Below are 22,039 nucleotides of genomic sequence, written 5' to 3'. Positions count from 1 at the left end.
AAAACTAATCAATTCTTCCTTATCCCAAATGCAATCATCCCACCAACTTTCATCCAAATCCGTTCAGAACTTTTCCAGATATCTTGTACACACACACACACACACACACACACACACACACACACACACACACACACACACACACACACACACACACACACACACACACACACACACACACACACACTACTCCCTGGTGGGAGTAATTAATTCATGATATTGAAGTAAATCACATGCATTTTTATTGTTTGTTTTTTTTACTGATTTTTTTTTATTTTTTTGCAGGCAGAACACTTAAGTAACCATGTGGAACTGATTGGGTGAAGAACGCGCTTTCGATATCAAAGCTTTTTACAAGAATAATGATAGTGCAACTGCTGCACAACATCAATTCAAACTCCATTTCAATGTTCAACGTCCTGGAAATGTGCTGTCTGTTCGTGCTATCAAGTTATGGGTTCAGAAGTTTGAGAGGACCAGTTCAAGTTTAAAAGAAAAACCGCCAGGAGCACCCAAATCAGTAAGAACGGCACAAAACATTGAGCGTGTGAGGGAGTCAGTTTTGAGAAGCCCGCATCGCTCCAGCCGAAAGCATGAATCATCCTGAAGAATTTCTCACACGTCACTATGCCGCATATTGCATAGGATTTAAACTTTTATTCCGATAAAATTCAAACTGTCCAGGAATTAAGCCAAGATGATGATTGCCCACAATAATTTTTGTGAGGGAATGCTTTAATTTATGGATGGAAATGAAAACCAAAACATTGCTAACAATTTGTTCATGTCTGATGAAGCACATTTTCATCTGTGTGGCTATATCAACAAGCAAAATACTCGTTTTTGGGCAGCCGAAACCCCAAGATAAATGCACACTAAACCATTACACAGTCCCAAAGTCACAGTGTGGTGTGCACTTTCGTCGTTCCGCATCATAGGGCCTTACTTCTTTCAGAACAATAACGGAAATGCTGTCACTGTAGCTCGATATACAGATATGGTTTATAACTTCCTCTCCAGAGAATTAAACAGTTTTGCAGAACTGAGCCCAAAGACGTGCTTTCAGCAAGATGGTGCAACCTCCCACACTGCCAGAGTGTCCATGACTACTGTAAGGGTGCTCGTTCCAAAGCATGTCATTTCCAGAAACGGCGATATTCCATGGCCAGCGAGGTCACCCGATTTGACTGCATGTGATTATTTCTTGCAGTCATATCGAAAGGACAAAGTGTATGTTAACCGTCCACAAACTCATGAACTTAAGGAAAACATCAGCTGCAAAATCAATGATATTAAAGTGGCCATGGTGCAGAACGTCATGAATTAATTGGCGTCCAAGATTGGAGGAATGTGTCAGACGAAATGGTGCGCATCTCCTAGATGTTCCTTTACATAAATAAATGGCATGTTTTGTACTGCGCTTTCTAGTAATAATTTGTTTTGAAATAAAACTTTTTGACCTTTACACGAGTGTTAAAAATAACCACATTTGTGACACCCTGTGTGTGTGTGTATGTATACACACACACACACACACACACACACACACACACACACACACACACACACACACACACACACACACACACACACACACACACACACACACACACACACACACACCTTCAAGCATACTGTCCCAAACAAGGTGTCATTTTCCTCTCCTCCTCTCCATACCATACCTCACAGCTTTTGTGATGGTCTGACTTACATGACTGCTCAATGTTTCTTACCAGATTAATAAAGCAATACAAGACGATTATGGCTGCACTGGCATTCATTGTGTTGCATACTTCTTAATAATATATATATATATATATATATATATATATATATAAATAGTAAGTAATTAAAATCCAGTGTACCTTTATTAACCGTGGAAAAGTTTGCATTCATCGATTTGGTAATACAGTACCAATCAAGTTACATTCAAGAAAATGCTACATATAGGTAGGTCTACCTTGAAAAACGTCTGGATATTTTCGTCGTAGTCATTGTAAAATGTAAGGATACTAAAAGTTGTCACGTGCATACAGTGCTAAAGGGGTTTGTGGGGTTTTTGCCTTTTAAATTAAATCTCAGTGAAATATTGGAAACAATTAAGGCTGAAAGATTGCCTTTTCTTTTTGTGACAGTTTTTAATTCCAATGATGTGCTGCAATGGCTCAAAATTGATGCATGCCCTCATTGGATGTGTGTCTTGTTCAATAGAGGTTGTGTAATGGCCATTGGGATGGAGGGTGTGTGCGTGTGCAACATTTATCAGTAGAACATATCCTGACCCATTAGCTTAAGTGGGATTCAAAGTCAAAAACCCACGATTGCCTGCAACTTATCCGAGCGTACAACTGGTAGGGTCCAAACTGAAGGGTTCCTAGACATACGCGCTACCAGCCTGTCCCCATGAAGGTACAGTACATACGAGGGTATTTTGGGCATGTAATGTTTGTAACAATTATTACCACGATCGAGTTACACCTCTCGAGTGAACCTTAAACTCCACACTACAACTAGCAAAGCTATAAAACGTGTATAAAACTGAGATTTTAAAAGACACACACACACACATATATATATATATATATATATATATATATATATATATATATATATATATATATATATATATATATATATATATAATGTGCGTGCATATGTATTTACAGACTTTAAGAGCTTTTTACAAAACAACATATTCAGATAACCACAAGACTGCAAGGATGTGATGACAAGATTACCACACTCTTTACAATGCGTTGGTGCTGCTGAAGCAGTTTCTTAGCAAGGTGCATGACAGGTGGTTTGCCAGCCAGGGAAGAATTTGTAATTCGTCCAGGGTGCCAGCGAGAACCCCCATACTCTTCATGAAGGACACCGTGCGGGATCTTTAAGATCCACTAGCACGAACAGACTGGACGCCCAGTCTAACATTCACCTCGAGGGATGGTGCACACATTGAAGAATCACCCTGTATGCAAAACACCAAGATGGCAGTTATAGCTGGGTCAAGATTTAAACCCAGGCTGGACAGCTCAACTGGCAGTGCGCATACCGCCAGGCTATCCTGTGAGCCCAAGGATGTGATAAGATGCTTGTGAGGAAACAGGCATTTATGAAGCAATGTCAAGATTAGATGAAATGACCAGAGATGACCGAGATGTAATGAAGCGACAAATGTGAGGTGGTGGTGGTCTGGAAATGAAGCAATGAAACAGGCCAAACATGTTTGTACATCTTAGTGATGACATCTTGGAGTCAAAGGAGACCAATGGTCAATTGTCAAGCACAAAATCTTTAAGCTTAAGATTCTCTGGCTGTTCTGTCTTCTTGTCTGATGACTTGCAACAGCAGTAGAGGGCCACGATCAGTATCACCACTGCAGCAACGACCACAAAGCCCACCAAGATGTATATCCAGGCGGAGAATTTATCTGCCAAGGTTTTTCACTACTGGTTAGCGGGATGAAAGGTGGATTACAAAAGCGAACAGCAAAAGTGGATAAAACCTACAGGGTGACATATTCCATCAACTTTGCTTTTTGCATAATGCCAATGCACATTTTGTGGTTAAATTTCCATTCAATAAAGACACTTGTGTTCAAACTTCAATTATGAGGTGGAAATATGGTGAGGGTCAGTCGGTGGTCCGTCCAACTGATCATGAATCTGCTGCCCACCACCCACTATACCACCACAATTCTAGCTTGCTTGGTGAATGGCCAAGAAAATCAAGCACGTCAGACGTTCATCTACTGTAAGAATCCTCAAGCTTGCACTGATGAATAAGACATTCTTTTTTGTTTGTACACAGCACAAGGCTGCGGGTTAGCATCATTGCCTGAGGGCACGACTACCGCTGATGCAGTGCCCTCTGCTGGTTGGGGCAGAAATTTGTATTTTTTTTTCAGGTTGCCAGAGATAGTTCTCCTACTCTTTGCGAAGGACACCGTGGGATCTTTAACATCCACCAACGAATGCTGGCAGAGGGATACCCAGTTTAACGTCCATCCGAGGGCCGCACTCGCAATGATGAATCACCCAGTCTGTGAAACACTAGGATGACCATTTATAGTTGGGTCTGGATTCAAACCTATAGGCCATCCTGTCAGCAATAGAGATTGAGGGAAGAGAAAAAACCCCAAAAAAAAAACCAGGGAGAAATTGCACAAAACAAAGAGAAAACTAGAAAACATCTGAAAATGCAAAGCCCGTCCACATCCATTTGCAATCTGACGCCTTCTTCTTCCATATGCTCAAAATAACGAAAACAGTTTTAAAAAATATATACAAAATAAAAATTGATGATTTTATGCAACCTTGACCTTTGGATCTAAAATTTTAAAAAATTAAAAAACCAAAAAACAATCCACTCCTACCTTTTGATTAGTGAACCAATTCAGTGAACCGATTTGCAAATTATTTAAATTTCAGGACAATGGATCAATGTTTCATCCCGAGTGACGATCCGTGACAAAAAGCTTTCACCATCAGCCTCGTAACAGGAGAGCAAATCTGAACACTCCTCTTTCCGCAAAGTTTTGTGATCGTCGGTTAGGCTTCGTGGAACCCAACGTGCACACACTTGAATATAATATGGCATCAATAATGTTGTTCGTTCCTGATTCCTTCTCCGACACAAGACATTCAATAACAGGCCGTTGTTTAAAACGCTCATCACCACACAGCGCCATTTTGACGACCCCCTGCGCATGCGCTAGAAAACGTATTGTTACGTGGCGCTGCAGTAGTAAGCAGGACATTCAAAATTAACCACAGAATAAGTTGCAGACATTTCCTGTTCATTTTGACTGAAGTATAAAAAGTGTTGCAAAACTTTTTGGGTAACCCTCGTATCTAAAAAATAAATAGTCTTGTAGCTTTTGAGTGGTGAACAAATTAATTGACCCAATATGCTAATTCTTAAAATTTCAGGTCAATTGGATGAAAATTGATTGTGATGCTGACCTTTGACCTTTTGACAAAATTATTAATTTGCCTTCTCCGTATTATCATAATAAAGCTTTGGTGAAAATTTGATGACAAAACTCAAATGGTAAAAAGTTAACAGACAGACACACAGCGATTACAAAAGCCCATCCCCTGCACAATGAAAAGATAGGAAAGCAGATTGGAATGTAGACACAATTCCATATTCTCGTCTGCCAAAAAGCACATTTGATGGCTGGATTGAAACGGATGTTTGAACACAACTTTCATTGAATGGAAATCTGTGCAAAAAATGAAAAGCAGGTATGACAGTCAAAGCTCAATCTGCAGGTTTAAAAATTCAGTCATTAATAACTTATCATCCTCCCCCTCCCTCTTGCTCTTCCTCTTCTTCCCCACCCCAGAAAAAAACAAGTAAATAAATAGATTGATAAAAAAAAGAGGAAAGTAATATGGTAATGTGCAGTAAGATTCCACTCCCCCACCTCTTTTCCAAATAAGGAGTTGTGGTCATGATTGGATGTTGCGTATCCTGAATGTGCGCACATAGGGGGTCCTGGGCTAACATAGCTAGCAAGAAATTTCAAATGATCATTACAAAGAAGCAAAGGATTGCAAACATGCGGGTGGGGGCATCTTACCCCACATTATGCATTGAAAAAAAATTGATGCAACTTTATAGCCCCGCCCCCTCCTCCAATAAAATACAACAACGTTTAATCTCGTGCAAGGTTCAAAGTGCCTGGGAAAAACCACATTTTTTGCCATGGTGATAAACCAAAAATGGTGATGGGTTTCTCTACCATTTTGTAACCATTTCCAATGCTATTTAACCCAAAGTCTCTCTCACCTCTGTGTCTGCCAGAAGGTGTGAAACAGACGGCATCACTTTCCAATCCCTTCCTCTTCTCTTCCCCCAATACGATCCTGGCAGTTGCACAGTATTGGGAGGTAGGATCCACCCCCGGAAGTACGAAGAATTCTTTACTGGAAGTAAAGGTTTTCTGCACAGGGGATTGGATGGCAGAAGGGATATTCCATTCAGGTGACGCAGATGATTATTGAGAATGAAACAGCAAGTCCTGATGTAAACAAGGACATTCTGCCCATCGGTCCTGCAGGTCATCAATGTCATCAAAGAGCAGTCAAAATTTGCTTATTACAGTTTTTGTTTATTTTTAATAGACATTTAGGCTCATCATGAAGGAGCTAAACGGTAGAGGGCAGCATGTTTACCGATGAGGGGAGCAGGGACAAATACATCGCACATGAGTGGGGATGAGTGGCAGAAAGGAAAGCTGGGATGTGGGAGACTGGGTCGACGGAAGTAGGAGACGGCAGGAATGGGCATGGGGGAAAGCATGAGTTAACGATAGACCGCATTCTTGAAAGCTCGAAACAACAGTCACAGGACAGGAATATGATTCAGTAGGAGAATGAAGGTGCGTATTCAGTTTAGAACTTGGGAAGGTAACCGGATGTGGGATTCTAGAATTTCATTGGCAACCTGGGCAGGTTGGAGTAGGAAGGGACAATGGGTTGAGAGGAGCAAGTCCAAAATTGAGTCAATAGAACACAAAGTCTGCTATCCTTCCTGTGGTGGGTGAAACCTTGGGACTCAGCCTCCTGTCAAGATGTACTTAACTTGGAGAACCCTCGATTCAGTCGCCTCTAGGGGAGTAAGATGGGAAGCAACTGTACCAACACGGGATGGGCAGCTATTGCCGATGCCTCTTCGCAGTGGTTGTACCTCCCCGCTTCCTCCAACACAAGTTGGCGGCCATATCTTCCCCATTCTTCCCTGCTGCCCGGATTTGTCAGAGCAGCGCGGTCATGGTCAGAGTGCCGATCAGTCCCCATGGACTGGCCTGGCCCTTCCTCTTTGTCTCTGTGATGGTGGGGTATACTATCCCGGATGTGGGGGTAGGGGGGTCTCTGGATCGTTCCTGGGAGATTAATCGGCTGTCTACGTGCCACAGGCTTGTTCGAGAGAACTGTCCGTGGCTATACAACAACACAGGACAGGGGAGCCATTCTCCATGATACTTCAAATGAAAGCCTTGTACACCAACGAGCTGTGGGTGACACAGGATGGACTTAACTCTGCGGAGATTACCGAGGTGCTGGCCAGCCTTTGAGGCCATTTTGTCAATGTGGTCAATGTTTGAATCATGACAGGAAGTGGAAAATGCACCCAGTGAATCTGGTGAATCACATGTCAAGAGCTGTAAGAGGTGCCTTGACATTGGTGAGACAAGTGGTTGAGTGAGGTTGAGCAGTTGGGCCCTCTACTTGTACAAGTGGTATGGCATTCACATAGATGCTACACATAGGCCCTCTCTCATAGACCTATTACCTAATCAGTATCTGCCTAGAGTAATGATGATCGATTCTTAGAGGTCACATTTTCTACCCTGGTCAGTCTCACGCTTGTTTCAAGTACGATCAACTACACTATCAGGCTGGTCCCCATGTGTGAAGTGGTTGAAGTGAACTAAGGGACATGTTTCGAAATTGTGCGCTACCTGTGTAATGTAACTTGTGTGGTGCTCCTCAATGTCTTCATTAACTGCAGAAAAATCATTTGTCAATAGAGTTTGAATGGATCAAGACGTCCTTTGGGCAAGTGCTTGAATTCCATCTTGGACCATGAAGAAGGAGGAGAACCTTGCAGATGCTGCAAGGCAGTTGCAGGTTGGGTTTGGATAACTGGATGGATCTGCAGCTTTTCCCTTTGAGTCTCAGTCTTTTACATGGGTTGCACCTTCTGGGTCCAAAGACACCTCTTCAACGGTAATAGAAGCCGTGGCCTCATCTTCTTCCATTTTGATTGGGAGCATCCTATGCTAGCAGAAGTAAGGTCTTCAGAGGAGGGCTCTCTTCATGATGGAGGTGGAGAGATGGAGCCTGGCTAAATAGTGAGTGGCATGGAGGATCGGTCTGAAGAGCCATGTCAGGAGTTGGATTGGTTTATGGAGGTTGAACAGGAGATTGGCGAAGACTGAATCAAATGCGACGAGCAATGAGTCGGTGGCATCAGAGACTTGTGGAGTAAACGGAAAGCTACTATGAGGCCCTCCTTGAAAGGCACAGTCTCAAATTATTTCTGTAACATTCAAAAAGAAATGTGCTGGCACCACAGCCTTACTTTGTGCTGTGGAGGAATGAATCCCTGGCTGTTTAGGCTGCATTAACCAAATCTAACTGTGCACAGATTATATTTATATGCCCAGACACCTTTCGATGCCCAATATTGCTCGTGTTAATGTCCACTGCATGTACAATTGGATATGTGCTGCAGTGTTCACCCAGTTTTGTTTATTAGGTGTGGATATTTATTTTACAAAGGAATGTGGTGGTGAGTTGCAAGATTACAATCATTGGACCAGTCAGGCGCCAGGAGTGTTTTTGGCCAGCTCCATTTTTACCTATTTGCTTAGCATTATGCGAGGCAGGCCAGAACACATCTGGTAAATCTCAAGGCTGAACCTCTCAAACCATTCTCCTTCCTTAAAATCATGCTAGTGCCTTGTGAATTCTGTCTGGTGTACAATTCCCCTTAATCCCCTCCCTCACGTCAAATAGCACTACTGGGGACTCTGCTGGAATATGGTAGAATGTGTCAACTCATCGTTTCCCTCAAAATCTCATACCCAATCCAACTTGCTGATGTCAATTATTTTCTGTTTTCTAACGGTATGATCCCTGGCCATCAGTTTGGATTCTGGTCCGATCATTCAACTCGGAATATGATGCAGAGCTCCTCACGGCAAAGGTCGGAGGCCCTAAATCTCAACCAAGAGGTTTGGACAAGCTCCCTGTACACATCATGGGCATTCTGCTCCACTTGCCAACCTCAATTACTATGGCATACAAGGCCACCTTCATACCTGGATTTCTAGCCGAGAGGTATGCGTACCTGCCTCTAAACTGTCTAGCTTGGGTTTGATTCCAGGCCTGGATATAAACTGTCCAGTGGTTTCCATGTAGGATGATACGTCTATGTCCCTCAGATGAACGTGAAAAATTAGTGTCCCATCTGCTAGCATTAGTGGACGGATGTTTAAGATCCCGTGTTGCACCTCTATCTCCAGAGTCGACCAAATAGCAAAGCTGGTCTCCAAATCAGGTTGCACACACGGCATCATCAATCTTTCCAAACCATTCCTTGAAAAATGAGAACAAGCCGCAGCCTACAAGGCCTTTGTCCACAAGTCAACCGAGTACATCTTTCACCTATGGACTGGCTCCAACATCCTATATTTCTCTTGGTAGCTGTCTCATTCTGTGCCATTCAAAGTTTTCAACATTGGAATCTCCTGAAATGAGGCCAAAACGACGCATTTCTCACATCACGTGGTACAGGTGATGCGCTATAATGCAGGGGCCTCTGCTAAAATCGAATCAGAATGGTAGTATCTAGCCAAGTCTGACCCCTGTCAAGGTTCAAACTTGCACTGATAGTTCATTAGCTCAGACATCTCATTTTGGAATTCATGAGGAGTTACAAGTAAATAAATTCAAAGTACAGTAATCAAAAGGATTCAATTTTAAATATATAGTATTACCCTAAGTGAGCTACCCACTGCTCCAAAGGTTTATTTATTTAAAAACAAAAAAAAATTCAATCCCAACACCTTGCCACTGCTCCCATCTCTCCAGTATTTCAGCTCATAGGTTATGTCAGGCAGAAGCTCTGCGAGAGAGGCCGGTTGATTGTTGGGTAACTCCAGCTGTATCTGTGGGGCCTGCACGTAGGCCCACAGTGTCCTGTTCACCTCATCCAACTTTGCTGCTGGTGCTCCCAGTATTGCTGCATAAAATAAATAGCAAACCAATGTTCTCCAGACATCAATTCAAGTCACTGAAGCAAAACTAAATACCTAGGAAGACAGGAGAGCACAATATTAATTTTCATGCTGTAGAATGTAAATGTTCATGGTATTGATCTGTGAAATGTAAACAGACAGGGTGTGACGTTCATTTCAAATAGTTTTCCTTCTGCTCATACTTTTGGGGTTAATGAATGACGAGTTACCACTTACTGTATGAAAGTAAACCAATTCACAGCAAACAAAAGTATTTAACTTTCACCAAAAGAGATTAGCACCATACATCGAACCAAGAAGTTTGGTCAAATTTCATACAATCTGCTTTGCATCAAATCCAGGAATTATATACCTTCAACCAACTAAGGACTTCGTATAAATTGACTGATATGTAGTTGTTCGTATCAGAAACTTTGACCACTGGATTGTTTGAGCACTGTAACAGATCAATTGATGACAGATCAATATCTCATCATCTATCCTACAACATGCATTTTAAGGCCATTTACCCTGCTAGAGGGGGGTTAGCCTTGCAGTCCCCATGACTTTCTCCATTTTGCCATATTTTCTATATCTCCCCTTGTTAACCCACCTTGCCCGCATTTCTTCTTCCACCACCTTTAGCCAAGTCTTTCTCGGTCTTCCCCGTCCTCTACTTCCTTCCACATTCAATTCCATCACGCTTCTCAACCAGTCACTTTCATCCTTCCTCAACACATGACCAAACCATCTCAACCTGTTCCTCTTCACAGCATCCATCACAGGCTCTATTCCCATAATCTTTCGCAATTCATCATTTGTCTTCCTCTCTCTCAACGATACTCTGCATATCCACTGAACCATTCGTATTTCCACCCTTTCCAGCCTTCGTTGCTGCTCTACATTCATTACCCATGTCTCGCTCCCATAAATCATAAGACTTCGCATACATGCAGCATACACCTTTCCCTTCAGCTTCAACAATACTCCCCTCCTCATCAGCACGCCACTCAGTTCCCGAAACTTCTTCCATGCACATCTCACTCCAGCAACCGTTGCCGGGTCTGATCCACCTTCTCCATTCAGCATGTCTCCGAGGTAGCAAAATGTTTTCACACATTCCAGCTTCACGCCATCTCCAAGAGCCAACTCAACATTTCCTCCATCTGCAGCACCCTCTGTGCACACCTTACACTTGAATGTAGCTGCCACACTGGTTAATGACCCTCTCAGACCACTACATTTTTGATGAACCCACTCAGCACACATTGTACATTGAATTGAGTAGACTCCGACACCCTTCCTGCACACAGCACACGGCCACTTCCCAGTTCTATCCACCTCACCACATACTTTACCACTTGCCATCACCTATGTCTTTCCGATATTCACCTTCAGACCTTTTGTCTCCATACATTCCTTCCACTTGTTCATCTTCTCCTTCAGTCCATCCATACTTTCCGCAATCAACACCAGATCATCTGCATACAACAACTCCCATGGTAAGCCCTCCTTTACATTCCGAGCCAGCACCTCCATCACAGCTACAAATAGTAGTGGACTTGGTACCGACCCCTGATGCACTCCCACCTTCACCTCAAACTCAGCACTGTTCTCGTCCTTCGTCCTTACAGCTGTGCGCGCTCTCATACATTGCCATCACTACTCTGATCAACCTGTTCCTCTTCACAGCATCCTCCACTCCTAACTTCCTCAATGCCCATGTCACAACTACACATGGAACCCTATCGAAAGCTTTCTCCAGATCAACAAACCCAAGAAACAACGTCTTTCTCTTCTCCATGTACTTCTGCAACTGCCTTACAATAAAAAGCACGTCTGTCGTTCCTCTTCCTAGCACAAATCCAAACTGCATTTCGTCGATCTTCACTTTCTTCCTTATCCTCCTCTCCAACACCTTCATTCCATGCTCCAATAACTTTATCGCTCGGTACGAGCCACAGTCCAGAGGGTCACCTTTCCCCTTGTATAGAGGGTAGAGGGACAAGGGTACTCAGTTCCCAAGCCACTGGAATGCGGCTTTCTTTCACCGCCAGATTACAGATCTCTGTCATTCGCTTCACACCCCCAACTTCCCGCGTCGTTCAACATATCTCCCACAACTACTGTCAGCCCTCCTGCTTTTCTACTCTTCCTTGCGTTTATCGCTTCCTCAACTTCCCTCTCTGCCGGTCCTAAAACTGGGTTACTCTCGATGTTGCCGTCCCATTCATTCTCTGCATTCAACATCATTTCCATATATCTCTTCCATCTTCCTTTAATTCCATCTGGGTCCACAACGATTTGTCCCACATCATCCTTCAAGCAACTCACCCCCATCACATCACATCTCTTTCGCTATCTGCTTTGCAATCCTGAATAACGCTCTCTGACCCTCTTCCGAATCCAAGCGTTCTCCGAACATTTTCCTACATGCCTCCTGCGCCTTTGCTACCTCTTTCTTTGCAGCCTTCTTACTTTCAGGTTTTGCCTTTTCTGCCCCCATACCCTTCGCCTTCTACCACTCCTTGAACTTCTTCCTCTTCTCATCAATCCTCTTTCCAACTTCATCATCCCACCACCATGTTTCTGAGTCCTTTAGTCCATCTATATACCTCACCAATGGCTCCCAACAGACTATCTTTCATTGACATCCAACCACTTTCAAGCTCAACCACATCATCCTCTGCCATACTCAGCCTCTCTTTTAATGCCTCCCTCACTGTCATTCTCGGTTGGTACTTCACCCGCCAAGCTCTCCTCGCACCTTTCACCCTTATGTCGCAGACAACCAAGTGGTGCTGTGAAACAGCCTCCTCCCCCAGGATCACCTTTGTGTCCCGGAGGTGCCTTCTATCTCACCTACGCACCATCAGGTCATCAACGGTTGTCGTCGACCCACCTGACATGTATGTAACAAGCTTATTATCCTCTTTCTGGAACTGAGTATTACAAATCAACAAATCAGCTCAATCAGCAAACTCCAAAATCCTTTCACCTTCTCCATTTCTCACCATATCCGTAACCCCCATGAACTCCCTCAAAACCGTCCATACTCCTTCCCACATGTCTATTTAGGTCTCCTCCTACCACAACAACTTCCTCATCTTTCACGTTTCCCATCAGCTTCTCTATTGCACACCAGAACTTGTCTTTCTCTTAATCGCTCCGACCAACCTGCGGAGCATATCCCGAGATGACGTTCACCAAGAGCTTTCCAATCATCAACCTTTCACTCACTCTCGTCACACTCACCACACTGTCTGCAAACTCCTCAGAAAACAGGACACCAACACCATTCACGCCCTCCGGGTTGCCACATAAACTTGCCACATAAACTCATATTTCTGTCCCTGCCTACCGCCTACCCTTCACCATTCTCACACCACTTCCCTTCCATCTCGTCTCTTGCACACAACATATGTCCACTCTTCTTCTGACCAATACTTCCACCACTTCTCCTGATCTCCCTGTCATTGTCCCTACATTCCATGTCCCAAACCTCAGAAGCCGATCTACACGTCGGGCATCAGACGTTTCGTCGTCATAAATGGAGTGATTTCCACCCTTGCTTCGATCGGGTTCCTCACCTTGAGTTTTGACGAGAGGGAGTGAGGTCCCCTACGGGGTACTTCGGGCTGTACCCTGCCCATATGTAGTTGTAATTGTCATGGTTCCCTTTGAGGCAATGTTTAATGGCCGGATGCCCTTCCCGATGCCCGGATGCCCTTTTAGTCGCCTCTTACGACACGCAGGGATACGGTGTACCTATTATAAACCGGGGTACACACTGGTCATCTATCCTAAGAGCTCAATTTTTTCGGATGCCATGCTGACGGTTCCATGATCAAATAGACCTGGTGGTACCAATCTCCTCTCCTTGCTATGTTTGAAACAGCAGATACAGCAACTATGTCTTGTATAGCCATGCGTTTGGCCCTTCTGGGCCAAGGCACATTATGTGTATTACGCAAAAGTACATGCAACCCTGTCTTATTTATTAAATATTTATTACTTGCAAAATGGAAGATTCTTCAACTATATTTGTTGGTCTTGTGCGTTATTCTGTTTGTCTGTCAATTGCCTACAGGTCACAATTTTAAACCGATCTTCACAAAACCTCACCAGATGGTAGAGATGGTCATAAGGAAGAAGCCTATTGATTGTGGTCAAAGGTCATCTTGAGGTCAAATTTCTAAAATTGTCATTTTTCATCCGATTGACTTGAACATTGAACAGCAATTACATAGTGCATCGCTGAATTGGGAAGCCAACGATTTTTGAGGTCAAAAGGTCAAAGGTCACCTCTAGGTCAAACATCTAATATCAATTTTCATCTGAAAAATGATCAATTCTAATCCAATTGACCCGAGCTTTGACAAGATAGGCAATTTAAATCTTAATGAAATGGACAATTTGATGTATCCATGGCAACTCTTTTTGTGGAAGGGTGAATTTTGCAAGTATTGTGCGCTCATGACATCTTGTTGTTTCGTTTGTTTTCCAGAAGGGGAGAGGGGAAGAAGAAGAGGAAAAGGTAAAGTTAAGGAAGAAATAGGGGAAAAGTGGAAGAGGAAACCAAAGTAGAGGAGAATTGAAGAAGTAAAGTTTTAATAAAGGGAAATCCATTTCCCACGTGTCTCACTGTCTTTATAAGGGATGAATTCCGTTGTGTACTCCCAAACGGAGTAGATCACGTTTTTTCGTTGAACACGTACTCGCGCGGTGTACTTCGTGTGCACATCCGTACACAAGCTTGTGACATCACACTCGTGCACTCGGGAATCCACGCAGGCAGCATTTCCTTTCCAAGAATGCCAATCATGCCTGCATCACACCATTCCTCATCAGAAACATCTTCATAAACAACTGAGCAAAATGCTTCATCATGCTTAAATTTTGTTTCAGATTGTTATTTGAGAATTTATGGCATTTATGAACAAAAACAACAAAAAGATGAAGTTGGAACGTTGCTCAGTCACCTGACACATCGAACCCCAGGGATGGCAGATGACCAAGCAGATGGCAGATGTATCCGTTTCACATTGCCACATTTCACATTTGTTTCACATTTGCAGATGTTTCACATTCCTTTAACTGAACCTGATTTCAGGATCACTCCTCCTGAAAAATTACATCTCAATATATGGTATTTAATTGCAGGAAAATATAATCGCACCACGTTCGTCCAATTTAACGAATCCAATGATTTTGAGGGCCCAGCTTTCCACGGCATCGAGGGCACGGTATGATCGGCTGGATCGCCAACCCAAAGGGGAGAGCAGCACTCCAAGATGCAAATGAAGGCCTTGTAGGTTGTCAAAATTTCAGACCTTAAATAACAAAGGATGCCAGTAATCAGCTGGCTTTGAAGGACATCTTGGAAATATGGTCTGCCCAAGAAAGATCATGGCTGATTGTGAGGACCACAGGAAGAAAGTTATAAAACTCCACAGGAACAATATGCCTCACAAAAGACAAGGTCAGGTCGTCACCTCTTGATGTCCATGTGTATCGGAAGAACTTGCAAGTACGGCAAGAGTTACGGCTGAGATAGACATATCCCAAAAGGCAACTTGCAACAGAAGTACATCGTGCATCGTGTTCAGGCTCTTCATCCTCGTTGGTTCCACAACTTGGGGTATCTAAGAATTTCACATGCCGAGTGATTCCTTCTGTTATAGCTCATCTTCAAGTAAAATATGTACAGAACGTGTTGCAAAATTTCGCTGTGACGTTTTTGATGGCATAACAGACTGTAGTTGAGGATACGTTCACCGCAGTCTGCTTCAAATGGATTCCTGGATATTTTGCAACGTCCAACCACTCCACTCGATGGACAGCCTTTTTGAAAATGTGGTTTAGTTTTATCATGTAAAATGCTTCCTCCTCCTTGATGCGATAATCGACATCTTTGCAAAACGTAAATGAGGCAGAGAATGGTTGATAATATTTTGCAATGTTTTCCCGCTAGCACAAGACTGTTCACAGTAACACGATCCGACCAACAGGATACCTGCCACTCACTTGTGCTGCTAGTCTCATATCCAATCATATCTACCAACTTAGAGATCTTATCTCAACTTTAGCGCACTTAACTGTGTTTAGGTTTCCACTAACCACGACAGAGGGATCAGTCTTTTACCACCAATTTTACTTGTAACTTTATCAGCGTGTGTGCTGTTAGCACCTCAACATTAGCAGGAGAGTTATTAGCCCCCTTGGACATGGTCTGAAATGGGAGCTTATGGATTTGATCTTGTCCGCCCATCCATCCATCCGCAACCATATATTGGAGATGTATGGACCGACTTTGTTCATACTTGGCACAAAGACAACACATGACGGTATACATTTGCATATCATTTTGTTTCGCGATGCGATCAAAGATGGCCGACTAGCGGCCATTTTAGTTGTGAAAACCCCGATATTGACCACGTCAACTATTTCTCGGACATGCATTTACCGATCCTGTTCAAATTTGGCAGACAGATAACGACGAGATACATAATCCCGTCACTTTCTTTTGACATAATATCCAAGATGGCCGACTGGCAGCCATTTTGTTACTTAAACGTGTCCCCATGCATTTCTCGGACATGCATGGACCGATTTTCTTCAAACTTGGCACAAATACAATACATGAGTATACATATGCAGAAGATTTTGTTTCATCATCCGACCAAAGATGGCCGACTGACAGCCTTTAACTCCATACAGCAAAATTACAAAAACCACAGCAGGGTCTATAACATTGTCATTTTCTTCTCGTTTCAAGTAGTTAGACATTTGAAATAGCATTCCTTTTCTTAAATACCAGAATTATCCCAAGAACTTGAAATATTCCTGTTGCAATATGTTGCAATGACAACCCTGCTCAAAGAAAGAAAAGGAAGGAAAAAAACAATTAAAATAAAAAAAGGACTAGGAATTTTCTGGGGATGGTATTATTTCGCCTTTTGCATCAGAAACTAAACAAATTGCACAACGTTTGGGACGAATAATAGTGTCACGTTGACCACCAGGGGCCTCCATCTTGCAAATTTAATGAAGACTGGTCAAAGCAGGCAGACCTTTTTGACCAATCAGGATGGATCATTGCATCACCTCGTTCTTAAGCATTTGCAATGCTGAAACTGCTTTTTGACATTCCTTTTTGTCAACACTTCAATTATTGCAAATAAGGAAACGTATTGGGATTTTGATATTTTAACTAGAAATTTCAGACATGAAACTTTGCTCCCATGACTAAAAAAAAAACAATCAAATTTTGCCAGGTGGACCCAAGGCCTACAGGAGATGACACCTCAGCAACTGCTTTTATGGGCAACAATATTACTCAAAAAAATGAGATGTGGGTAACCGAGGCATTGGGAGTTCACTAAACTTGCCGCAATAATGGCAGAGTTCATCAAACTTTTCCATTCAGGCACTGCGCGGGTGATATACCATCCTGTAACAGGCCCAGACCCGGGAAGGGGCGGTGGGGCGTATGCACCCACCCCCACCACCCATAATTATCTTTAGTCAGGAGACTTCATAAGAAAACAAGGGAAAAAAATGCAAATGTAGGCCTTCCTTAATCATGCCTCACTTGTAACTTGCACAAATTATGCAATCTTGTTACAACCTGACCCTGTCTCCTTCTTGGTTAATGTATTTCACTGAATACTTGTGTTAATGCACCGTTCATGTAAAAGCCAATCACATTTAAGTATACAAGTTCACCTGGTGCATTGTACTTTAACTCAAACTTTGATCAGTATTCAATGACTTCAATCAATGACATAGTATTTGATATGCTGATGCTGTGTCGACATATGGCCTGAAAACACCCCAAAATAACCCATTGAACTCTACTTGACACTTTTGCCTTCTGCGGTAAAAGCAATGACGTGAACCCCATCCCGCAACGGGCATGATGGTGCGGCATGCATCCCATCCCACAACGAGCATGATGGTGCAGCATGCATCCCATAACAGGCATGATGGTGCAGCATGCATCCCATCCCACAACGGGCATGATGGTGCAGCAAGCATCCCATCCCACAACGGGCAGGATGGTGCGGCATGCATCCCATCCACAACGGGCATGATGGTGCAGCATGCATCCCATAACGGGCATGATGGTGCAGCATGCATCCCATCCCACAACGGGCATGATGGTGCGGCAAGCATCCCATCCCACAACGGGCAGGATGGTGCGGCATGCATCCCATCCCACAAAGGGCAGGATGGTGCGGCATGCATCCCATCCCATAACGGGCATGATGGTGCGGCATGCATCCCATCCCATAACGGGCATGATGGTGCGGCATGCATCCCATCCCGCAACGGGCAGGATGGTGCGGAATGCATCCCATCCCGCAACGGGCAGGATGGTGTGGAATGCATCCCATCCCGCAACGGGCATGATGGTGCGGCATGCATCCCATCCCATAACGGGCATGATGGTGCGGCATGCATCCCATCCCATAACGGGCATGATGGTGCGGCATGCATCCCATCCCGCAACGGGCAGGATGGTGCGGCATGCATCCCATCCCGCAACGGGCAGGATGGTGCGGCATGCATCCCATCCCATAACGGGCATGATGGTGCGGCATGCATCCCATCCCACAACGGGCAGGATGGTGCGGCATGCATCCAATCCCACATGATGATGAAACCATCAGGTTCTCAGCAATCCAACTTGAAGCTACTGCCTGTGTAAATATACTGTGGTGCCCAAGCAGATCTACCGTTGGCACCCCATCACATCACTCACACATTAGCCAAATCGATTGGAATTTTGTTCTCGAAGAAGATGAAAGCCAAGTTGATCATTACATTGAAGTCATTTTTTAATATTTTTAATATTGGGCATGAACAACCAAGAAAAAAAAAATCCCCATCATGACTGTACATAGTGGCCTTAACTTCGCTTTACCTCAGACCGAGTCGCTTTACCTCTGCTACTTTTCTCGCACGTCTCTGTCTCGCCATGCAAGGTATGCGATAACTCACTGATGTGGGATGCAGTAGGAAGTTAGGCAGACAAGGTGTTGGTGTTTAAGAGCGGTTGGTTGCTTGTGTTTGGATGCATGAAATAGCACACAGGCAAAACAATTGCTCAAGAGTAGACAGACAGCTTTCGTGGAAAACTTTGGAAAACCATCTCAACCAGATCTAACAATTCCAGACAACTTCGTGGGGCTCCGTCAAGTAGAAAGTGTCGACAAACCGATATGGGCCAATTGAAGATTTGCAAGCGCCAATGTCCCGACGAGCAATCGAAAACTCCGCAAAAAAAACTCCAGGATCCACGAGTAACCCCCCGCCTGGTTAAACTTCCAAAATCCAGGCTTACGAACCTCAACTTTTGTTAGTCTTCTCTTCCATCTGTGGAACCGCTTTCCTAAGGATATTCAATCCCTATTTTCCCTTGATGGCTTCAAGCGGGTAGTGCACGTACCGTATCTCATGTGACGTCATACCCCATTCACAGCCGCTATCTTTCGACCCAACCCTTCTACTTCCAGGTTAGTGTCCCTTCTATTCTGCTCATCATTTGCCTTGCTTGGGTCCATCTTTTGCTCCACTGTCAGTTCATTGCTCCTTTTACCCTCCGTCATCTCAGTTTTCCATGAGCCTCCATTTTGTATTGAAAATAAATAAATCACACTCAATTGTTCAAGTGTAATGCAAACCATGAGACTGATCAACATTTTGTAAAGTCAATAGAGCAATCACAAACGTCAATACAATAAAAGGCACTGACCCTTTAATTTCTGCAGTGTAGACAGCGGAATCTTCGACAGGTGTCCATTTCACAATTGTTTTCAGGTTGATGGAAAAGAATGTTGGTGAAAGTTGATGGATCGGAGAAGCTGCAAAAATCATCATCGTCAGACAAAAGCTTCTTCCTCAGGAGTGTCCTTCATCCAAAAATAGACCACAGCTACAATATCTACATCACAGGCCATTGTCAACACAACGATGCCACTAATGGGGAGGTAAAGGGCATTTGGACCACCTGTGCTTGTGATACACATCCATTAGAATAGCAAATGAGACTTACAAAACATTAGAGGAACAGCGGAACAACCAAATGTAACATTCAGGAAAGTATAACATGTACACATGTTAAACATGGGACAATATGCCATTACCATCATGTATATTAAATGAACACTTGTCAAAATCACTGTCTTAGTCTTTCGTGTGCAGCACACGGCTGCAGGTAACATTTGCTGGGTCGCTGATGCTGTGCCCCCTGTAACTTAGGGCAGGAATTTGTAATTTGTCCATGATGCCGGCAATGGCTCGCTTGCTCTTCACAAAGGACACCGTGAGATCTTTATCCACAAACTAATGCAAACGTCCATCCGAGGGATGGCACAGCCATTTATGAATCACCCTGCCTGTGAAACACGGGGATGACAGTTTTTTTTTATCTGGGTCGAGATTCGAACCCAGGCTAAACAGGGCAGATGCAAGTATGAAAATATCTTAAAATACCGTTACTGTGGTAAAATGGCCACCAGGGAATGGATTTGAAGCTAAATATTAAGTGATAGAAATAGATACATGAACAATTGATATGCTTAAAGAATCACAATACAAACCCTTCCCATTGCAGTTACAGATCATCAACCATGGTCAGCCATTTTGGTTGGCAGTTGTATAAATGTCCGCCTCCAGAGTGCTCCAAAAGGTCACCAGCTGTGTGTTGCCCGAGTGTTGTCCAATATCTGTCTTTGTGTGCGATTTACGTGACTACCATGATCAACATGTATGTGTGTGTATATATATATATATAGTTAAATTATCAAGTGACCACTATATTCGTCATGTGTGTGCGTCTGTGTGCGTGTGTATGTGTGTGTGTGTGTGTGTGTGTGTGTGTGTGTGTGTGTCCGCAGCATAACTACCCGATGATATAATCCGATCTTGATGAAACTTGGGTGAGAGGTTGATATCATGATCTAGTTGTGTCCTGCCTAGAGTGGGCGTATTGCGCCCATTGTGGGCGGAGCCACACCCAAAAAAGATGTCTTTTTAGGGGTTAATTGAGTTCAAGCTACATCTTCTCCGAGGGGTTTGGTGGAATCTGCCAGGGGTTTCGATATTTTGTTAGGCCAATGTCATGTGTCTAGCCCCACGGAGCTCGATTTTTCATTTTTTTTTTTTTTTTTTTTTCCTTTTTTCATTTTTCACCGAATTTTCGGTATTGTGCAGCTAACTAACCTCATAACTGATTATACATTATTTTCTATCTCATTTCAAGGTCAGTAACCTTCGTTTTGACATTTCCGGGCCTGGCCTGTCCGGGCCTGTTTCGGTTTTCTGTCCTTTGTCATTGAATACCGCTCGCTCGTGAACCATCGTCGTCTCCTGACTTGTGTGTGTATATATATATATATATATATATATATATATATATATTTATTTTTTTTTTTTTTTTTTTTTTTTTAACATCGTAATATTTTCAGCTTATTTTCTTTTCTTTTTTTAATTGAAATTCACCCTAAACAAGGCCGAGAGCCACTACATGTGAAGGGCTACAGAGAAAAATAAATAAATAAATAATGAATAAAGAGAAAAAAAACCTGGCAAAACCTTCACCTAACCCTGGAAACAAAACCTGCTCGACAGGACCACTGCGCAGGAGGGCGTAACTAGATAAAGAGAGTATTCCGTATACAATCTCCATTTATCCTTGGTATTACAATTTTCTCTGCAATACATGTCCAAATCCGACGTGTGCTTTTGTCGGTTGGCAAATGGATGCCAAAGTGCTGCCATAAGTTATGAGACGAACATCAATCAAGAGGCTTTTCCTCCTAGCCATGAGGAAATGGTCTGGCATCAGAAAATACCAGCAGACATTAGTCCGTTTCTACATAGGTCACGGCCAGCATTAGACTTTTTCCCAGTGGCTTTCCTGCTGCCACCTGCTCGACTCTGGAAGTCAGAGGGAAAACCTTTTTACAAACCCCTTCCTTGTACAACACCTGACAGAGTAAGTGTTTACGTCACCGTGTATTTGCACAAATTTCCGACATACCTGTTTCACCACTGCAGTAAAAATTAATTGGAGTTGAAGCCCTGAAAAGGCCCAAAAGGGTTATTGCATAAAAGGAATAAACCCCATTAAACATTTGTCAACGATTCGTAGAAACGCGTGGGAAAGTACACGACGTCTGTGGTGATGGAGATTCATTCGTTGGGAATCTTCGATCGTCATGTGCTCACCCATCTTTAGCTGGACCATCTTTGGGGCTCGAGGTGACGAGCTCTAGA

At 43.4% G+C, this 22,039-nt stretch overlaps 1 protein-coding gene across 1 annotated transcript in view; it reads right to left on the bottom strand.

The window, feature by feature from the left end:
- Positions 1-3,126: 3,126 nt before the first annotated feature.
- Positions 3,127-22,039, bottom strand: part of LOC137423356 (tissue factor) — a 58,178-nt gene continuing 39,265 nt past the window's right edge. Inside the window, exons 4-8 of the mRNA XM_068110413.2 lie at positions 19,515-19,623; positions 14,400-14,581; positions 9,584-9,759; positions 5,797-5,950; positions 3,127-3,430 (exon numbers count right to left, since the gene is read on the bottom strand). Of these exons, the coding sequence (XP_067966514.2) occupies positions 3,273-3,430; positions 5,797-5,950; positions 9,584-9,759; positions 14,400-14,581; positions 19,515-19,623 (779 nt within the window). The 3' untranslated portion in view covers positions 3,127-3,272. The remainder of the gene's footprint in view (positions 3,431-5,796; positions 5,951-9,583; positions 9,760-14,399; positions 14,582-19,514; positions 19,624-22,039) is intronic.

This window comes from Myxine glutinosa, chromosome 1 (assembly GCF_964187855.1).
Source record: "Myxine glutinosa chromosome 1, kmMyxGlut1.1, whole genome shotgun sequence".
NCBI classification, from domain to species: domain Eukaryota; kingdom Metazoa; phylum Chordata; class Myxini; order Myxiniformes; family Myxinidae; genus Myxine; species Myxine glutinosa.
The sequence above is the reverse complement of the archived record's forward strand: the minus strand, read 5'-3'. Positions and strand labels throughout refer to the sequence as shown.